Source organism: Lissotriton vulgaris, unplaced genomic scaffold (assembly GCF_964263255.1).
Source record: "Lissotriton vulgaris unplaced genomic scaffold, aLisVul1.2 SCAFFOLD_1644, whole genome shotgun sequence".
NCBI classification, from domain to species: Eukaryota; Metazoa; Chordata; class Amphibia; order Caudata; family Salamandridae; genus Lissotriton; species Lissotriton vulgaris.
In genome coordinates, this window is record NW_028246115.1 from 256595 (window position 1) to 276204 (window position 19610).

At 47.9% G+C, this 19610-nt stretch overlaps 1 protein-coding gene across 1 annotated transcript in view; it reads left to right on the top strand.

Moving 5' to 3' along the window:
- The window catches only part of NUP54 (nucleoporin 54), a 232520-nt gene that overhangs the window by 184932 nt on the left and 27978 nt on the right, over positions 1 to 19610 (top strand). The window contains exons 10-11 of the mRNA XM_086949277.1: positions 20 to 127; positions 403 to 522. Coding sequence (XP_086805403.1) covers positions 20 to 127; positions 403 to 522 — 228 coding nt within the window. The remainder of the gene's footprint in view (positions 1 to 19; positions 128 to 402; positions 523 to 19610) is intronic.

Consider the following 19610-nt stretch of genomic DNA (forward strand, 5'->3'; position numbering starts at 1 on the left):
TAATTATCTTTGTCTTCAGATTATATCCGAAGATATCAGTGAGTTGCAGAAAAACCAGGCCACAACAATGGCAAAAATTGCGCAGTACAAAAGGAAACTGATGGACCTGTCACATAGAGCACTTCTGGTAAGTACAGAAATTGTGTTTATATTTAATTTTACTTTGCATGTTAATCTTTGTGACTACATTTTTACTTTGAATGGGATATGTTAAAGTACAAAGGCAGAAGAAGTTACAATATCTGTTAAAGAAAGTATTCTTATTAAACTGTTGCTCTTTTGGATGTTGACTTTTGATTTACAAATGTTGTCATTCCCTATCTGACTGTGTCAAATGTACTTCATAAGAGCTTTTAGCCGTCTGGTAACTCTGTTTGACCATTTATTTTTCATAATTTGCAGGTTTTGATAAAACAAGAGATTCAAAGAAAAAGCGGTTATGCCATTCAGGCTGACGAGGAACAGCTTAGAGTACAGTTGGACACAATTCAGTGTGAACTCAATGCACCTACTCAGTTTAAGGTGAGACATTGACTGCTGTGATACATTGAATTGTTGGTTTACTGGGGTGTGAGCCTTCGTCAAGGAGCAACTACAATCCTTGCAAGGGTAAGGCTCAAGCAAACCCCAAATTAATTTTCCCCCGGTAGCTTGGCATAGAGCAGTCGGGCTTATCTTGGGGTCAATGTGTAAATTATTTGTGAAACACTTCAAATCGTAATAAAGTGAAAAGCACACCATGTTGTAAAAATAGAGCAGAATTACATAAAAAATAAAACAAGACCAAAACGACAATAATCCAGAAAGCGCCAATCGCGGCTATCTTGTCAAACTGGATCGGGTTAAACTCACACTTTCAGGCTGGCCATGATGGGGCGCAAGTAGGTTACAGTCACCACGTTGGGCCCACTGAAGTTTACCTTTTCAAATCTGTGCCAAGAGCCTTGTTTGTGAAGTAGAGGGCTGCAGGGAGCGCATCGCAGGAGGATCCCAGCGGAGTGCGAAGATCCTGCAGTCGCCGTGGGCGGGTGTTGCTGGAACTTCGCTTTGGCGGTCCCAGCTAGCAATCGATGCTGGAGCACAGAGGTGGCAGCCGGAGCTTCGCGCTGAATCGCTGTGCAAGTCCTGAGGTCTTGGTGCTCGTGGGCCCGTTTGTGGTGGCAAAGAGCCCAAAAATCCAAATATGCAGCTCTCTGAGCCACACCAAGGGTCTAGGAACTGAGAGGCACACTTGGGGATCAGGAAGTCACTTCAGCTAGGTCCAAGTGAAGATGCAGGATGTTAGGGGACACTTTGTCATTGAGGCTCAGAGTTGGTGTCTGAAGTCCAATATTTATACCCATTTGTGCCTTTGAAGTGGGAAGAAGCTTCTAGAGGCATGTCTTTAAAGTGCACAGCCGCCTTGGCCTCTGCTCCAGACTAATTAGAGGGGATATACAGCCCTTGTGTGGAGACCAGGCACAGTCTATTCAAGCTTCCTATTGTGTGTGTGTAGCTGTCTAGGAGGAACACACAAAGCCTACCTGTGAGCTGCACCCAGACGTGCCCCAGAGAAAGGCTGCAGGGACCAAAAGGATAAGGCAAAAAATTCCAACTTTCTAATAATTGCATTTTCAAAGTTGTAATTCAAAATCAGATTTCATCATAAGCTAGTATTTTAAACTGCAGTTCCAGATTCCCCAAACATTAACTGAATATCTGCTCCCATTTGGAAATTTTACTTATTAAATGTAATAAGTTCACTCCAATGTTATCCTATGGGAGAGGTAGGCCTTGCAGTAGTGAAAAATAAATTTAAGACAATTTCACTACCAGGATATTTCCTACTTTTTAAATGCATTGCATCCTGCCTGCCCTCTGGGCTGTCCAGGGTCTACCCTAAGGGTGACTTATATGTATTAAAAATGAAGGTTTGGCCCTGACAATGGGTTTATTTTGGCCGGTCGAAATTGCAGTTTGCACACACAGGCTGCAGTAGTAGGCCGAGACAGGTTTACAGTGCTCCTTAAGTGGGTGGCACAATCAGTGCTGTAGGCCTACTAGTAGCATTTAAGTTACAGGCCCTAGACACAGGTAGTGCCCCATTACTAGGTACTTACAAGTAAATTAAATATGCCAATTCGGTATAAGCCAATCTAACATGTTTTAAGGAGAGAGCACAAACACTTTAGCAATGGTTATCAGTGTTAAAGTGTGCAGAGTCGTAAGCCTGCAAAAACAGGAGGCCTGAAGGCAAATTGTTAGGTGGAAAAGAATGCCATGTCTGAGAAACGGGATTCTAATTAATCCGAAAGGTGCTAGATCTTGAGGGGCATTTGTGTATATCTTAATGAAATGGAAAACATTTTTTTGCTGAATTAATGGCTTAGTCAGTAAAATTCTCATCCATTGGTGGTTGTTCATACACATCACAAACCTCCTTACGCGACGCTGTAGGAAAATTGGCTTTTATTGCAGTCATCCCCCCACTTTCTGCCCACATTTTAGCTACTATATGCTGATTTTTGACTCTGACAGTGCACTGAGGCCTGCTAACTAGACCTCAGTGCCCAGTGCCAGTGTTCCTTCTCCAAATCAAGTTGTTATCTAATTGTGCTACAATTAGGTAAGGACTTTAGTACCACTGTAATCCCTAGTAAATGGTACCCCAGGTACCTAGGGCATGAGTGCTAAAGAGGGTCCCAAAGGACTGCAGCGTATCTTATGCCACCCTAAGAGACCCACACACAAACTTCATAGACTGCTATTGCAGGGTCTCATGGTGCAAACCATGGGAGAAAAGATTACATGTTCTGTTATAAAATTATACGGCGCACGATTACCAGAGGTGTCTTGGCGCTAGCAAACCGAGAAGCAGGCAGAGGGATTAATCGGTGAACAGCCAAGTTTTAATGGCTTTCCTGAACAGAGCCAGAGAGGGAATATTTCTGATGTTAAACAGGAGGGAGTTCCAGAGAGGGGTGGCTCCCACCATAAATCTTCTCCCCAGTATGATTTAAAAACTCTCTGAGAAAGTATCACTTTTGCTCCTTGTGATCTTAGACATATGATTGGGGAGTATGAGTGCAGTGAATGTCTCAGGAACTTCGGGCCGGTCCCATGAAGTGCCTTGTATGTAATACACAGGGTTTTAAACTTGATCCGTTTTTTTTATTGGCAGCCAGTGTAGACTTTGGAGATGGGTTCCCACTGACTGGAAATTGGGAATCCCCAGGAGAAGTCTAGCAGTCGCATTTTGGATCATTTGGAGCCTTTGAAGTTGTTTCATATAGATGCCGAGATATAGCCCATTACAGTAATCTAGTGTGGAAAGGACTAGGGATGTGACTACCGTTGACATGACACACTACTGTGTGCCAAACCAAAGTCACAGCGTCTAATATATGTAAGTCACCTGTACATCAAGCCTTTGAGCCCTAAGGAAGGGTGCATTACATTTAATATGTGAGCTGATATGCCCAGTGATGTGTAGTTATATTACTAGACATTAGAAGTTAGCAGGTAAGCAATCCTAAAGTATGCACTGAGCACTGGTCAACACAGGTTTCCCAGCAACATAATAGCTTGCCTGAAACGTACGGTGTTTGATATCAAACACTACGTATTAATAAACCCACACTGCGTTACAAGAATTACAATGTACGGTCTCATTCGATCTGTATTGCTTCTTATAGGGCCATGATTAGCTCCCAAAGCTGGCCATTTTACGAACAAATCTTTAAGATGAGACCATGATTCCTTCATCAATTATGTTTATTTCTTTCGTGATTGTTACAATTTCTCTTCTCTTTATTTTTTCTATATAAATCTTTTTATTAAAGGTAAAAAAACATACAAGGCAAAAATACAGTACAATCGGGTACAGTCCGAACGAGGAAGGAGGAGCAAAAAATCATACAGTAAAGTCTATAAATCATATCAGGGAACGGAAGCAGGGGAGAGACGAGCTCTAAATCAATTATTTATAATACATTACAAGGAATGGCCGGTCAGGGGGAAAGCTGAATTTCAGGGACATCCAGAAGAGGAGGAGAACAAATATCACCACGGTAAATGTTCCAATGACCCCAGACTTTACCCCACTTCCTGGTTTGCCCCCCTGCCACATAGACCGTCTTCTCCCTAAACATGCACCAATCCATGTTTTCCATCCAAGCCTCGAATGTGGGTGGCCTCTGGGAACCCCACAACTGTGCTATGTCTCTTAGCCACCATATTGCCCAGGGTTGCCCATTGTGTCTGTGCGACATTATAATCAGTTGGTTCCCAGACATTCAGGAGACGACGTTTAGCCTCAGGCTGTAGAGCAATGCCGGTAGCCTCTCCCATCCTATTGTGTACCCCAGTCCAGAAGGCAGCAACTATGGGACACTTCCAAATTATATGCAAAAAAGTCCCGAGCAGCCCACAACCACGCTTACAAAGACCGTCGTCTGAGTAACCCATTCTGATCAGGCGAGGGCCAGTCACATAGACTCTGTGCAGAATTTTAAGTTGCACCAACCGGAGACGGGCCGGAATTGCGACCTACTTAGGAGAAGAGATCGTGGACTGCCAATCCTAGTCATCTAATTCAAGACTGTCTCTGGTCCATATGTCCCGGAGGAGCATCAACAGTTCAGTCCTACCATTAATTAGTTTTTTATAGACCAAGGAGATAGTACTGTCTGGTACATGACCGTCTAGTATTCTGTCCTCAAGCGGAGAGGACTCCGGAATACCTGCACTCTCAGGAAAAACCGACCGCAAGGCATGACAGACCTGGGCATATCGAAAATATTCCCTTTTACTAAGTTGGAACTCAACTTGCAATTCCTCAAAAGTTTTAAACTTGCCTTTCACCCAGAGATCATTCACCTTACTGATCCCAATCATATCCCATTTCTCAAATCCTTTTGTTTTCCACAAGCTACCCAGCTTCTCTGAAGCAAAAAGCGGGGTCGCTCGGGTCAGTCGATCTTTCCAACCCATCGCACTGTTTGCACAGTTCCATATCCGTACCGCAATCTTTGTGGGTCCCTAGAGTCTCCCTCCATCTAGTCTAGAATAAAGCGCTCTATAATAATCGCCCCCCGGCAACAACCACCTATCCATTGCAAAAGCAGGGTTCAACTCGGGGCCATACATACCATGATTAATGGCCCCCAATTGAGACGCCCAGTAATACCGTTTGATGTCGGGGAGAGCGATACCACCATCGTACCATGGTAGCGTCAGCTTAGCGAGGGCGATACGCGGATGCCTGTCCCAAATCAACTTCTTCTGGAGACTCTCAGTAGCCCGAAAATAGCTCGCGGGGACTACATCAAAGCTGTTATGAAGAGCATATAGAAAGCGTGGCAATGACATCTTAAAAAGCGCCGCACGGCCGAGTGGTGAAAGCGGCAGCTTACGCCAGTGCACCACATCCAGCTTCAACCGGTTTAGTAGCAGGAGCAAATTCTGTTCATGTCGGACAGTCGGGTTCAATGATACATATATCCCAAGATACTCAAAACCCGTGTGTGCAACCTGGATGGGACAATCGCGCTGCAAAAGAGGGACATCACCCGAGAGGACATATAAATACGATTTAGTCCAGTTAATGACTAGCCCTGAATTCCTACCAAAAGATGTGAGGACATCAAACAAAACAATTAACGACTTCCGGGGCGACGTCAGGTACAACAGTATATCGTCCTCATATAGCGAAATACGATCTTCAAAGTCCGGGGCCTACTGAATACTCTTCATCGACGGTTCCCATCTAATCCATGCAGCTAGAGGCTCAAGAGCAAGGGCAAATAAGAGTGGAGACAATGGACAACCCTGTCTTGTACCTCTTCCAAAAACGAAAGACTTAGAGACTCGACCATTAACCACAACCTGAGCCAACGGATCTTCATAGAGGAGCTTGACCCAGCTAATAAAGCCAGGAACAAAACCAAACTTGGCCAGTATGGCCCACAAATATGGCCACTCCACAGTATCAAAAGCCATTGTGGCGTCTAAGGAGGCCAAGATGGCCGTCTCACACAATGATGAAGTCCTCGCAAGAACGCCATGCAACCGTCGCAGGTTCAAAGCCGTATTCCGATGAGAGATGAAACCGGATTTGTCTGGATGAGTTCGAGGCATGTGGGCTGCTGAATTCATATCTGTGCATAGATCGCCGCCTAGTGTTGGGTCCGGATGATTGCATATTGTTGTCCTGGAAGAGTCTTCGAAGTATCACAAGATAGGTGGCTCCTCCCCTGGACTACAGTGCGCATGGGCATCCTCTCCATCCTCAGATTGTTTTCTTCCGCCATTGGGTTCGGATGAATATTTGTTAACTCAAGTTCGGAATCGATAAAAAACTTTATATTTGGCCAAAAGGCCTTTAGTTATCGTCGGTATTGTCTTTGCGATCGGTGCCAGTACTTGTTCCAGCTCTATCCTCGAGCCGGGCGTCAAGAAGAGCCGCGTGGCTTTTCAGCACTAAAGGCCCGGTCGACGCCAGAGGCCTTATCGACGATCCATTATGGAACGGAGCCCATTCAAGAGATGTCCCGTTTGCAACTCCAAGTATCCTCACATCGATGTCCACCCGGTGTGCAACAAGTGCCTGTATCCGGATCACGATAAAGCCAGCTGTTTGGCTTGTTCTCAGTTCCGCTCCAAGAAGACGATTCGCCTTCGACGCGCAGCGCGAAAGGAGGCCCAGCAGACGGCACCTGACCCGGTGAACATCTTTGATGCCGAGGAAGATGAGTGAGTCGAGCAGGAAGTTCAAGAGAACCTGTCTGATCCTGCATCGGAGATCGACTCCAGTTACGCCGCAGATGTGGAAATGGTCGATAATGAAGACGTCGTCGACGAGGTAGGAGACGGCAATGAGGCCTTTGGGGCCGTGGAAGATAGCTCGAGTGAGGAGCTAGGCCCAACCGTTGGTATGGGGGCCGAGACTAAAACACTCTATAAGGCTCAGGTCGAGGGATCGCCACATGACCTTACCAGAGATCAAACGCATAGTTCTACAGCCTCGCCTCAAGGCCCGGCTACAGACATTTCCAACGAGCCATCGGTTGAACGATCGAAATCGAAACCAAAAGCATCGGTGTCTACAAAACCGAAAGCACCGGAAACTAAATCGAAACCGAAAATACATATTACTTTGGTCGGCGAAGGCTTCTGAACCATCGACACCGGTGAAACAGAAGAGTGTTATCGACCCGGGGAGGTCGCTAAAGGGTGTCGAGCCGAAGGCCGGGGCACCGAAGAAAATGGTCAAGGATATCGACCCGAAGAAGTCGTCGGCGCCGAAGTCCGTAGACACAAACAAGGGACTCGAAACTCAGAACGTTCTCAATCCTAAACGTCGACTCAACAAGGCTAAGGGCAGTAAAGACCTAGAGTCCACGACTAGCAGTGGCTCTGAAGACCCCGTCGAGTCAACACAGCCATCCGCCTCTTTTTCGAAGCAGGTGTCTGACTCGCTGCAACGCATTAAAGAGAAGGCTATTGCTGTCGGACCGAAGGCCACTCCACCCCCGAAGCCAGTCAGTAAACCTCCGAAGTCGTCGGCACCGATTAAGTTCACACTGCCGCCGACAATGGTACCTAAGGCATTCGCCCCTAAGACGGGCGTCGAAGTGGCCAAAAAGGTGTCCTGGGGCCAAAGCCTACGACTACGGATGGGGCCACCAAACATCGACAGCCTCTGCAGGAAGATCAGTCAAGGCAATTCATCGACGCTGAGACTGGTAGACTTTCCATTTTCAAGCGAAAGATCGCCCCAGAACAGCCTATGGAGTCATATAAAATTCCATTGAAGAAAAAGAGGGATTCTGCTACGTCACCTCTTCTTTTTGAACCTCTACAACCATATGGACAAGACCCTGCTCCTATTTCACCCACACATTCAGATGTGGATGTAGGGGATGGTGACGATGAGGATTACAGTTATCCTGTAGACACTGATCCAGAAGATCACACTGGACCCTGGACAGACGCTGTTGACCCAGGGTATCCACAAACTGCCCCGGACAGTCATGTCTATGCTATTAAAACCTCACCTACAGAAGACTCGGCTGCGTTTAATGCACTTATTGAGAGGGCAGCAAAAAACATGATGTCCAGCTCCATGCTAACCCTATTGAAGAGGACTTTTTGTTTGACACCTTCTCAACCTCTGAGAGAACTGTCAAGACTCTACCCATGCTAAAAGGTGTCCTGAAACACGCTGGAGACATCTTTAAGGAGACCACAAGGGCAAGGGTAGTAAACCCCAGAATTGAAAAAAAATACAAACCAGCTCCTGTGGACCCTACGTATATCAAGGGACAGTTGCCGTTGGACTCTCTGGTTGTTTCCAATGCTCGTAAAAGAGCGAACTCGCAAACAACGGGTGATGCTCCTCCCCCTGACAAGGAATCTAAAGTGCTAGAAGCATCAGGAAAAAGGGTGGCAGCTCAACCGGCCAATGTCTGGCGAATCTCCAACACACAGGCACTCTTAGCCAGATATGACAGGGCTCATTATGATACACTCCAGACCCTGTTACAACACTTGCCAGATGAGTATAAGGAGGCAGCAGAGATGCTAATACAAGAAGGGAAACTTATATCAAACGCATCTATTAAGTGTGCGCTAGACGCAGCAGACACTGCAGCCAGGGCGATTAATACAAGTGTTATGTTACGAAGACACGCCTGGCTGAGAATCACCGGCTTCAAGCCTGAGATGCAAACCACCATACTCAATCAGCCGGTTAACCCTGATTACTTATTTGGCCCAGAAGTGGACACCACCTTAGAAAAAATTAAGAAGGACACAGAGACTGCAAAGTCTATGGGGGCTCTACAGTCGCAGCAGTTCAGGGGTGGTTCTTTTCGTCGCTCCAACAATAGAGGAGCTTCCAGAGGCCAGGTGTCCCAGCAGACACAATACAGTTAAGGAGGCACGCAGACCACCTACAACAAGAACAATAGGGGTGGCTATCGTAGAAACAGCTCCAAGGGTAGAGGTCGTGGACACAACTCCTGATCCTCCGCCACTAACAAACAATGACGTCTTGTCACTGCCCCCCGACCATATCACACCGGTCGGGGGGAGACTACAACAGTTCCTGCCGGTCTGGAAATCCATCACTACAGACAGGTGGGTGAGGCAGCTTATCCAGTACGGTTATTGTCTGGAGTTAACATCCACTCCACCCAGCATACCCCCAAGACACCTTCCTATGTCTGTAGAGCATTTACAGTTATTGCAGCAGGATGTATTCCGCATGCTGCAAAAAGGAGCCATAGAGCTCGTTCCTGCGGAACAAAGAGGTACAGGGGTGTATTCGCTGTACTTCTTGATCCCAAAAAAGGACGGGTCCCTCAGACCCATACTGGACCTCAGGCCCCTAAACCAGTACATCCTATCAGAACACTTTCACATGCTGACATTACAGCAGGTTCTACCGTTACTCAGTCAGGGAGATTTCCTCGCAACACTAGATCTGAAGGATGCATATTTCCATATACCGCTACACCCGTCACACAGAAAATATCTCAGATTTACCATTCAGGATCAGCATTATCAGTTCAAGGTCCTCCCTTTCAGAGTGACGACAGCACCCAGGGTGTTTACCAAGTGCCTGGCGACAGTGGCTGCACACCTACGGAGACAGAACGTTCACGTCTACCCTTATCTGGACGACTGGCTTATCCAAGCAAAGTCGGCCCAGCAATGTGCCACCCACATGTCCCACACCATTCACCTTCACGATCTGGGGTTTTCACTGAATTATCCAAAGTCCCACCTTCAGCCCGCCCACGTACGGCAGTACTTGGGCGCGACAATAGACACTCTGGCAGCCAAAGCACAGCCAAATTCAGTGAGGATCATCAGCATGCAATTGCTGATACGGAAATTCAAACCACAACACTCGCTTCCAGCACGAGTGTTCATGCAGTTGATAGGCATGATGGCCTCCTGCATCTTCATAGTCCCGCACATGAGACTACACATGCGTCCGCTTCAGGAGTGCTTGGCACGTCAGTGGAATCAGGCTCACGGACAATTGAAAGACCTAGTGTTGGTGACCGGTCGCGCGTACAACTCTCTGCATTGGTGGAACCCACAAAACCTATGCAGGGGCCGTCCGTTCCAAGAGCCTGTGCCACAGATTATACTGACGACGGACGCATCTCTCCAGGGATGGGGAGCTCATGTACTCCACTACACAGTGCAGGGACTATGGACAGCACAGCAGAAGAAAATGCACATCAACCTTCTGGAACTGAGGGCTATCTTCTTGGTAATGAAAGCATTCAAAGTACATTTGTGCAACAAGGTAGTGTTGATCCGGACGGACATGACGGCCATGTACTACATACAGAAGCAGGGAGGTACACACTCTCCACAGTTGTCTCATCTGGCTCAGAGCATGTGGAAGTGGGCCATTCAGAGAAACATCTTCCTCATGGCAGAACACCTCCCAGGCAAGGACAATCAGATGGCGGACCTGCTCAGCAGGCACAGCCACCAGATGCACGAGTGGGAGATACATCCAACAGTAATCCAACCGTACTTCCAGCAGTGGGGTCATCCAGAGATAGACCTGTTCGCCACAAGGGAAAATGCAAAATGCCAAAGCTTTGCCGCCAGGTTTCCACACCCACAGTTGCAGGGAAATGTGATATGGATGAACTGGTCAGGCATATTTGCGTACGCTTTTCCCCCAGCACCGCTAATACCGCTAGTGGCACGCACACTGAAGCAACACTCAATGACTCTCATCCTGGTTGCTCCGACGTGGGCACTCCAACCATGGTACACCACGTTTCTATAACTCTCTGTGGTACCGCATCAAAGGCTGCACCTCACGCCCAGGCTTTTTACGCAGAGCCATGGCGACATTCAGCATCCAGATCCACAACGGCTCAACCTGGCGATCTGGCTCCTGAGGTCTTAGAATTTGGCTACCTCAACCTGCCTCCTGACTGTATGGATATCATAAGGGAGGCAAGAAAGCCCACCACTAGAGCATGTTATGCGGCGAAATGGAAGCCGCTTGTCATTTATTGTGCCAACAACGACATTAATCCGCTAGATGCATCTACTCACAACATCATCTGTTATTTGTTACATCTATACACATGCAATCTGGCCTATGCTTCCATTCGTATACATTTATCCGCAATAGCAGCTTATCTCCAAAACAAGCAGCATCTCTCACTTTTCAAAGTGCCTGCCATCAAAGCTTTTCTGGAGGGACTCAAACGAGTTATTCCTCCCCGACACCCACCAGCACCTGTATGGAACCTGAATGTGGTCCTTACCAGACTGATGCGACCACCTTTTGAGCCTCTACACTCATGCGAGATACAATTCTTGACGTGGAAAGTGGCTTTCCTAATAGCAATCACATCGCTACGACGAGTTAGTGAACTTCAGGCACTAACTATCCAGAAGCCATTCATACAGATTCACTCCAACAGGGTGGTACTACGCACTAACCCTAAGTTTCTGCCTAAAGTGGTTTCACAGTTCCATATGAATCAAACTATAGAACTGCCAGTGTTCTTCCAGAATCCAGATTCAGTGGCAGAGAGAATGCTCCACACACTAGACGTCAATAGAGCTCTAATGTACTACATAGATAGGACAAAAGATTTTAGGAAGACAAAACAACTGTTTGTTGCCTTTTCACCACAACACAAAGGCAACCCCATTTCAAAAGCAGGTATAGCCAGGTGGATCGTTAAGTGCATACAGATTTGCTATCAAAAGGCTAAGCGTACATTAACGGTTCCCCCAAGAGCCCACTCAACACGAAAGTTGGGGGCATCCATGGCTTTCCTTGGAAACATTCCTTTAGAGGAAATCTGTAGAGCAGCCACATGGTCTACCATACACACATTTACAAAACACTACTGCGTAGATGTGCACTCCAAACAGCAGGCAGCTGTAGGGCAGGCTGTTCTAAAAACACTTTTCCAAACTGCTGCAGCTGGCACGGGCGGCCGCCGTTAATGGAGGGACTGCTATGTATTCTATGCACAGATATGAATTCAGCAGCCCACATGCCTCGAACCGAATATGCTACTTACCAGTATGCATCTGTTCTAGGCATGTAGGGCTGCTGACATTCATATCGCCCGCCCTCCTCCCCGGCGCCTGTAGCAGCTGCAGCACTCAGAATTACTCTTAGTATGGTCATCACTTACTGTACTACACTCCATCTCTGCCACAATGGCGAAAAAACAATCTGAGGATGGAGAGGATCCCCATGCGCACTGTAGTCCAGGGGAGGAGCCACCTATCTCGTGATACTTCGGAGACTCTTCCAGGACAACAATGTGCAATCATCTGGACCCAACACTAGGCGGCGATCTATACACAGATATGAATGTCAGCAGCCCTACATGCCAAGAACAGATGCATACTGGTAAGTAGCATATTCGATCAAGTCACCAATCGCCTTTGTTATACGATTGGCCAACAGTTTAGCAAGAATCTTGGGCTCTGCGTTAAGGAATGATATCGGCCTATAAGAGGCACAGCGGTCCCTTGGCTTCCCTTCCTTATGAATCACCACTATGGTCGCAAGGCGCTGATCACGGGGAAGGGAGCCTATATCACGCGATTCCAAGAACTTGTCACGAAGATACGGCGCTACTTTATCAGGGCGCAGTTTATAAAGTTCAATGGGGAGACTATTAGGGCCCATCGCCTTTCCCGAACGAATGGAGCGAATAGCGAGAGCTACTTCATCCGCTGTTATTACGGCATCCAGCAACTCTCTATCAGAGTCAGATAAGCTGGGCAATGCTATATCGCGCAACAATAAATGGGAATCTTCCTCCGGCCTATCCGACACGGAGAGTACACTTCCTGGAAATGCTCCGTAAAACTTTGGACAATCGCCTCGGGGTCAGTCACACACACCCCATTCACTCTCTCAATCACGGGAACCACACGACTAGCCCTCTCTTTTTTGTCTAACCATGCTATCAGCTTGCCAACTTTATCCCCAACATCATATAATCGACCCTGCTGCTCCCTGCCCATGACTTTCGCGACATCCGTAACCAGTGCCCTGTAGTCAAGTTGTTTAAGACGCAAGATATGCATCTCCTCACGGGTGACGCCCTGTTCCAGACCCCACTCCAACTCGGTGATCTCTGTCTCTAGTCTCACCACCTCCTCATTCCTACTCTTATTCGCACCAGCAATCAATGACAACGCCTGACCTCGGATGACCGTCTTAAAGGCCTCCCAGAGCGATACCGCAGAAGACACAGATCCCTGATTTTCAACAAAATAATGGTCGAAGGATTTAATCAACGCTGCACGGGTCTTAGGAGTACGGAGATACCACGGATTAATTGGGGCTACCCGCCCTTCTGCACCTACACGCAACTCCATCCGAAGGCACAATGGGGAGTGGTCGGATATTCCCCGAGCTAGATGTCGAACCTCAGTAACGTAGGTGGCCTGCACAGCTGGCATCAGTATATAATCAATCCTGGAAAGGCTACCGTGTGCACCCGAGTGGATAGTGTATTGGTTCTGGGCCGGGTGTAGTAGTCTCCAGCAGTCCACCAACCCCAGTGAGTCTATTAAGCCACTAAGCTATTTCTGAGACCCTGCGAGGTCCCTGGGTGGGTATCGATCTTCCCTACCAGAAACAACTGAATTAAAGTCTCCGCCCACAATCAGAGTCCCTTCAGGAAGGCCCAATATTACTTGTCCCAGGTCCGCAAAAGTTATGGACTGTAGACCCGGGGGGACGTAAACCGAGAGCAAGGATATAGTTCTACCCTCCAATCGTCCGGTGAGAGCTACGTAGCGCCCCCGGTCGTCTAAAAGTGTAGCATCTATTGCTAAGGGGAGAGAATTCCTAATTAGGATACCCACCCCTCTAGATCCAGAGGAGAACCCCGCATGGGCAACGAGATGATACCTTCTCCGGTTCATGGCATGACAAGTGTTACCAATCAAGTGTGTTTCTTGTAACAATACTGCATCAGGCGAAAGTCGCTTCAACAATTGTAACACAACCCCTCGTTTTATCCTGTCCCCCAACCCATTCACATTCCAACTCAGTAGTCTCAATCCCCTACCCCCCATCCCAAAAGTGAAAGCGGATCCAACCCCTCTCGGACCTCAGCACCCAAATCAATTGACAGAACAATATGTTGCCTTGCACTAAACCAAAACACATCCACTGAAACATCCCCCCACCCACAAACCAGAGACCTGTTACAAATCCCCCCCACCCTGCACCCCTGCGTAAGACTAAATAGCCACCCCAACTTGCAGTGTGCCCGTCGCCCTAACCTCAAACTAGTCTACAAAAAGAAACCCTAGAGGAGGAACGAGTCCCATCAATCGCCCAGCCACCCCCGGGTACGACACATCAAATCATACAGTAAAAAGTCATCGAACCACAGTCAGGGTTATCAATAAAGTTCAGAGACCGGAAACCATGCTCCTATTCCTGCTCCGTCGGGCCACCCTCCGCTCCTCCAGAATGTTCCTCCCGGCCACGCGAGTGTTACAAGTTGTCTAGCCAGTCTCCCACCATCTCTGGACGATCAAAAAAATGTTTGTTCCTCGAATTCCACGCGTAGCCTGGCTGGGAAAAGCATTGCGTATTTCAGTTCCATGTCCCTCAGGCGGCGTTTGACGCCCAGAAACCCAAGTCTTTGGTTTTGGACAGTCTGTGTAAAGTCCGGGTAGAATCTTACTGTGGTATTTTCATATTTCGTGGGTCCATTCGTCCGCGAGGCCTGCAGGATAGCGTCTCTATCCCTGAAATTAAAGATTCTGGCGCTGAGAGGTCACGGCGGGGCACCCACCTTCGGTTTACCACCCGGTACTCTGTGGGCTCGTTCAACCGCAAAGAACTTGCTCAAACCCTTAGGAGCAAGGTGCTTGGTGATGAGATCTTCCACAAAAAGATCAGCTGCCGGATCCTCTGATTTTTCCGGGACCCCTATAATGCGTACGTTGTTACGCCGGGCCCTGCTTTCAAAGTCCTCCAACCGGCGACCAAAGAGGTCATTCGAGGTCCTCAGATTGCGGACCTCTGTCTGCAAGTCGGATACATCACCCATGAGGCTGGAAGTTTTCAGATCTAACGATTTGACCTTTCGTTTGTTTTTGATAAATCCGTACGGATCAAATTAACATCGATCGCTACGGTGTCCAGCTTGTGGGCGAGAGTCTCATATTGTTGGCCGATGGAAGCCTTCATCCCGTCAATGGCACCCATGACGTCTTGCAAGGTCAATTCCATTGATGAGGCCGGGTCCTCCTTAGTACCATCTAGTGATCTACTATGTCCACTGGGGGATCCTTTAGTTTGAGCATATCGATCCATGTTGTTCGCTTGGGTGTAGCCGTCTCGCCGAGTGGTCTTGGATTTTTGCTTGTCGCCATCAGGCTTAGTCGCCATCATGAACAAGAAGACCCTCCAGAGTAGTGGGCAACGAGAGAAAAATGGCCGCACTGGGAACTGCAATCCAACCGGCAGTGGCGACCAGAGGGCACAGTCCGTCTGGGCCCAGTCTACACAGTCGCAGCAGCACCCACGATCGCTTAGCCGTCAAATAGCTTCTGCTAGTAGTAGGCAAGCTCTCAGATGGGATCAGACTGGGCCTCAAACGAAAGTGAAAGTCAGATCAGTGTCTCCTCAGGCCGCTGTTGTTCAACTACTACCCAGGTGTCGCACCTACTTGAGCTCCGGGCAACTTCGAGGGGCAGGCCGCAATATTCGAATTGATGTTGTTCCGGTTTCTGAAGTCCGATTCAAATTTGGACAACGGTGTCCGCCTCAGCTGTGGTTCGTCTTTGATAACCAGTCAATGTAATCAGGATAATTTTCAGGATAGATGCGGGAGGTTGCGAGGGTCTAGGGAGCCCTGTGTTCACGCGGCCATTTTGGTTACGCTCGAAGCTCCTCCTTATCTTTATTTTTAATTTCTTTACACATTTTGCTCAATAGAAAAAGTGAATACAAGCAATATACTCTGTTATGTATAATTCTGTTTACATCATTACTAGCAGCCCGCCCCAGCGTTGCCTGGGGCAGAAGGGGGTTGGGGCGAGCATTTCAGGCTTGCGTGCACTCCAGTCCCGGCCCCCGCCCGCCACTACATTGTCTGTGTCCCGGACAATGTCGTGGCGGGTGGGGTCCGAGGCGGGAGTGCACGCAAGCCTGAAATGCTGCGCCCAGACCCTGAGCCTTACCGCAGTTGTTCCGGGCCAACCTCCCGCACCGGCTCCCTCCCGTCCCGTGTCCCAGAGCCTTACCTGAGCCGCCGCTCCTCCCCGAGCTTCTCACTTCACCGCCGCTCCTCCTCGTCATCACGTACGTTGCGGACAGCGCTACGTCGTGGCCATCAGCGTCGTGGCCGGCACTACTTTCAGGGCACTACTTTTTTTTTTAAGTTATATTTTTAAATTTACGTTTTTTTTTCTTTTCTATAGCCTATGTCCATCTGCACACCCTGAGGATTACAACAATGTATTGGGTGTGTGGATTGGCGCTGTGGTTCCCGAGTTTACCTTGCCAAAAGGTTTGTGTTCTCTCTTTATAATAGTAGTATAGATACAATGTAGTACAACCAGTGATATCATTTCATATATAAGAACCTTCATCTCAATCATTGAGACACAAGGAATTATTTCAATATATATTCATTTTAGACAAATGTTAACCCCCACTCTAACTGAACCACTCCATCCTACTCCCATTCATTCCACTAAGGTGGGCTACCTGATGTGGATCCAAAATATAAAAGTCTGACATCTTGGTGATAGCAGAATTAGGAACTCTGGGGCAGGGTTTTGCCCAATTCCCACAGAAAGTGGTCATATAAGGGGCGCAGTGACCCCAGGGGTAAGTAGCCCATTGGCTACTACTATACACTCCCCTAAATCTAGTATTTAGGGGGAGCCCCTGGCATCAGGAAATCAGATTCCTGCCATCCTAAAAAAAGGACACAGAAGAGCCAAAAGAAAAGGAAGGACTGTGGAGAAGCAACAGAGTTGGCGCCAACCCTGTTGGCCTGTCTGTTGTTCCCACCAGATTGTCTCGTCCTGTAGCTGCAGTTCCTCCAAAAGCCTGGGAGGACTGCCTGCCTTCACTGGAGACCCAGGAACTCCTGTGGACTAGCAGAGTTGTTATCCTGCAGGCACTCCAAAAGAAGTGTTTGGGCTCTGGACCACAGCAAAAACAACACTGGATAGCACCACTGTACCCATGCCGCCTAGTCTGAATTGAAGTGGGACAATGGTGCCAGCGTGGTCCCGGACCCTCCGCAGACAAGCCCACCTTGAGTTTGCCCACAGTGGACCCACTGATGCTGTCTCTTTGTGCAGGCCCCATCTATCGACAGTGTCTCTGGTGACGAGAACTCTGCGCCTCGGAACACCTCTGCAGCCAACCGCCCTGGTTCAAGAAGAGTACCAAAGGTGTCCCCACTTTCCCAAGCACAGTGAGACCTGAGCCCTATTGTTGGTTCAGCCCAACTGGTCTCCCAGTCCCAGCTTGCAGCCTCTTTTTAACTGGGCCATTCCCCATTGAGTTGAAAGGGACAACCAACGTCGTAACACACATCTGCACACAGATGCCCCAGAGCCTCCCCATGTGACCTGTTGCTGTGGCCTCAGACCTAGCCCTATACTCACCTTAAGACCAGCAGATTGGTCCTGTTAGTCGATTTGAAGTGCCCAAATGCAGTGCATGTTTTCCCCCCATTGAATAATATTGGGCATGCAACGCTGAAAAGCATCTCTACACCCGGCTGCCCCGGGCCTCCCAAGGTGACCTGTTGGTGCTGCCTTGGGCCTTGCCCCATACGACCTTAAGTTCAAGAGATTGGTCATATACGTCTCTGTGAAGTGCCTGTAGGCAGTGTTTGTTTTTCCTACATAGGATAACATTACTGCTTCAGAAATTGCACTGTCCATTTTTAAAAGCAGTAGAAATTCATAACTCGAAAAGTACTACCTGATTCCTATGATCTTGGTATCTAAATTCATATAAAAGTATGTGTTATTTTTATAAATTAGTGACTGATTTCTTTGTTGTCTCACTGCCTTTGTTTGTGCAATAAATGCTTAGCACTACCCTCTGATATGCCTAACTGCTTACCCACACTACCTCAAAAGAGAGCATTTGGGGTGTCATTTTTGCCTCTGTAATTCCTTTGGGGTTTGCCAGGACACTTTGCACAGTGTACCTCTTTTTGGTCCCCTACATAAAGATCTAGTTATCGAGTATTGGGGTATCTTTCATAGATTCACATGCCTGAATCATTCCCTGTCGCCGACAAAAGTATTGCCAACGTTAAATAATAGTAGTAGGCCCAAAGAAAAAGGCCTGAGGCCTAAATCTCAGCAGCCTATCTACCTCATTATGGTAAAAGAACCAAAAGTCAGCTCCAACCAATCAGCTATCAGCACCCTCTTGAACACTCTCCGCAGAGCCAGTTCTCCTCAGATTTTCACCGCACATCGTGTGGGAGTCTCCCTGAGTGCCACTCAGTTTCTTCTCTTCAACTCCATCATGTCTAACGAAAAAGCTTTATTCGAACCCTGCAGAACCTGTGAGAAGAAGAGGGTCCATGTTGATGACCAAAATAAGGACTGCATCTACTGCCTTTATCCTAAACATGAGGCAAACGATTGCAAAATCTGCAGTACCTTCCCTTCTAAGACCCTTAGGGATAGGGAGGCAAGAGTGCTGTTGTGGCTCAAATCCTCTTCGTCTGAGGAGGATGACAGAGCCTCAACTTCTAGCAAGAGAGCTAGATCCCATGACAGCTCTTCGAATGAGGGAAGAAAACACCATAAATCTTCTCACTCTTATTCTGATGCTTCACAGAGGTGGTCTCTCATTTCTTCTGGGTCATCGCTGTCTCCTCCTTTCTCTGCTCTCAAGGAGTCTAAGAAGGCGTCTACTAAAACTGCGAGTAAAAGCCTTTCCACATCTGTTAATTTGGCTCCTTTGTCGACTATTTCTATTACTTCTTCTGCTCTGCTCCATCGTCGATGGCTACAATCTCGACGACGTCTATAACTTCTCCTATACTGTCTACGAGAATTACTATCCTTTCCAAGAAGTCTGTTGTTGAGGAATTGTCCACGAAGACCTCATCGACGAAGTCCACGTCGACCACAGTACCGTCGACCAAGATTCCACCATCGACAAGAGTATCCTCGTCGACGAAGCCTCAGTTGTCTACTGCCCCGTCGACGATGTCACCATAGACGACCGTCCCGTCGACGACCGTCCCATCGACGGTGAACTTACCTGTTCAGTCTACGGCACCAGCTTTGACAATCTTTCCTACTCAGTCAACGCCTGTTTCATCTAGGTGTTTTCTGTTCAAAACTTTTCAGAGACAAGAGTATAGCAAGATTTCCCGGCTTACTCCTTTACATCTCCTAGAAACATATGTGCAGGATGATGATGATGATTATGAGGACGTCGAGGATGAGGGACCGTTTGGGATAGCTCACCATCCATCTGAGCTCCACCTCAAATGTCAGGATGATGATGATGATAAGGACGATTATCCGGAACAATATTATCAGGAGGACATTATAGTTCCACAAATAACAATGAGGAGGGTCAGAGGGGA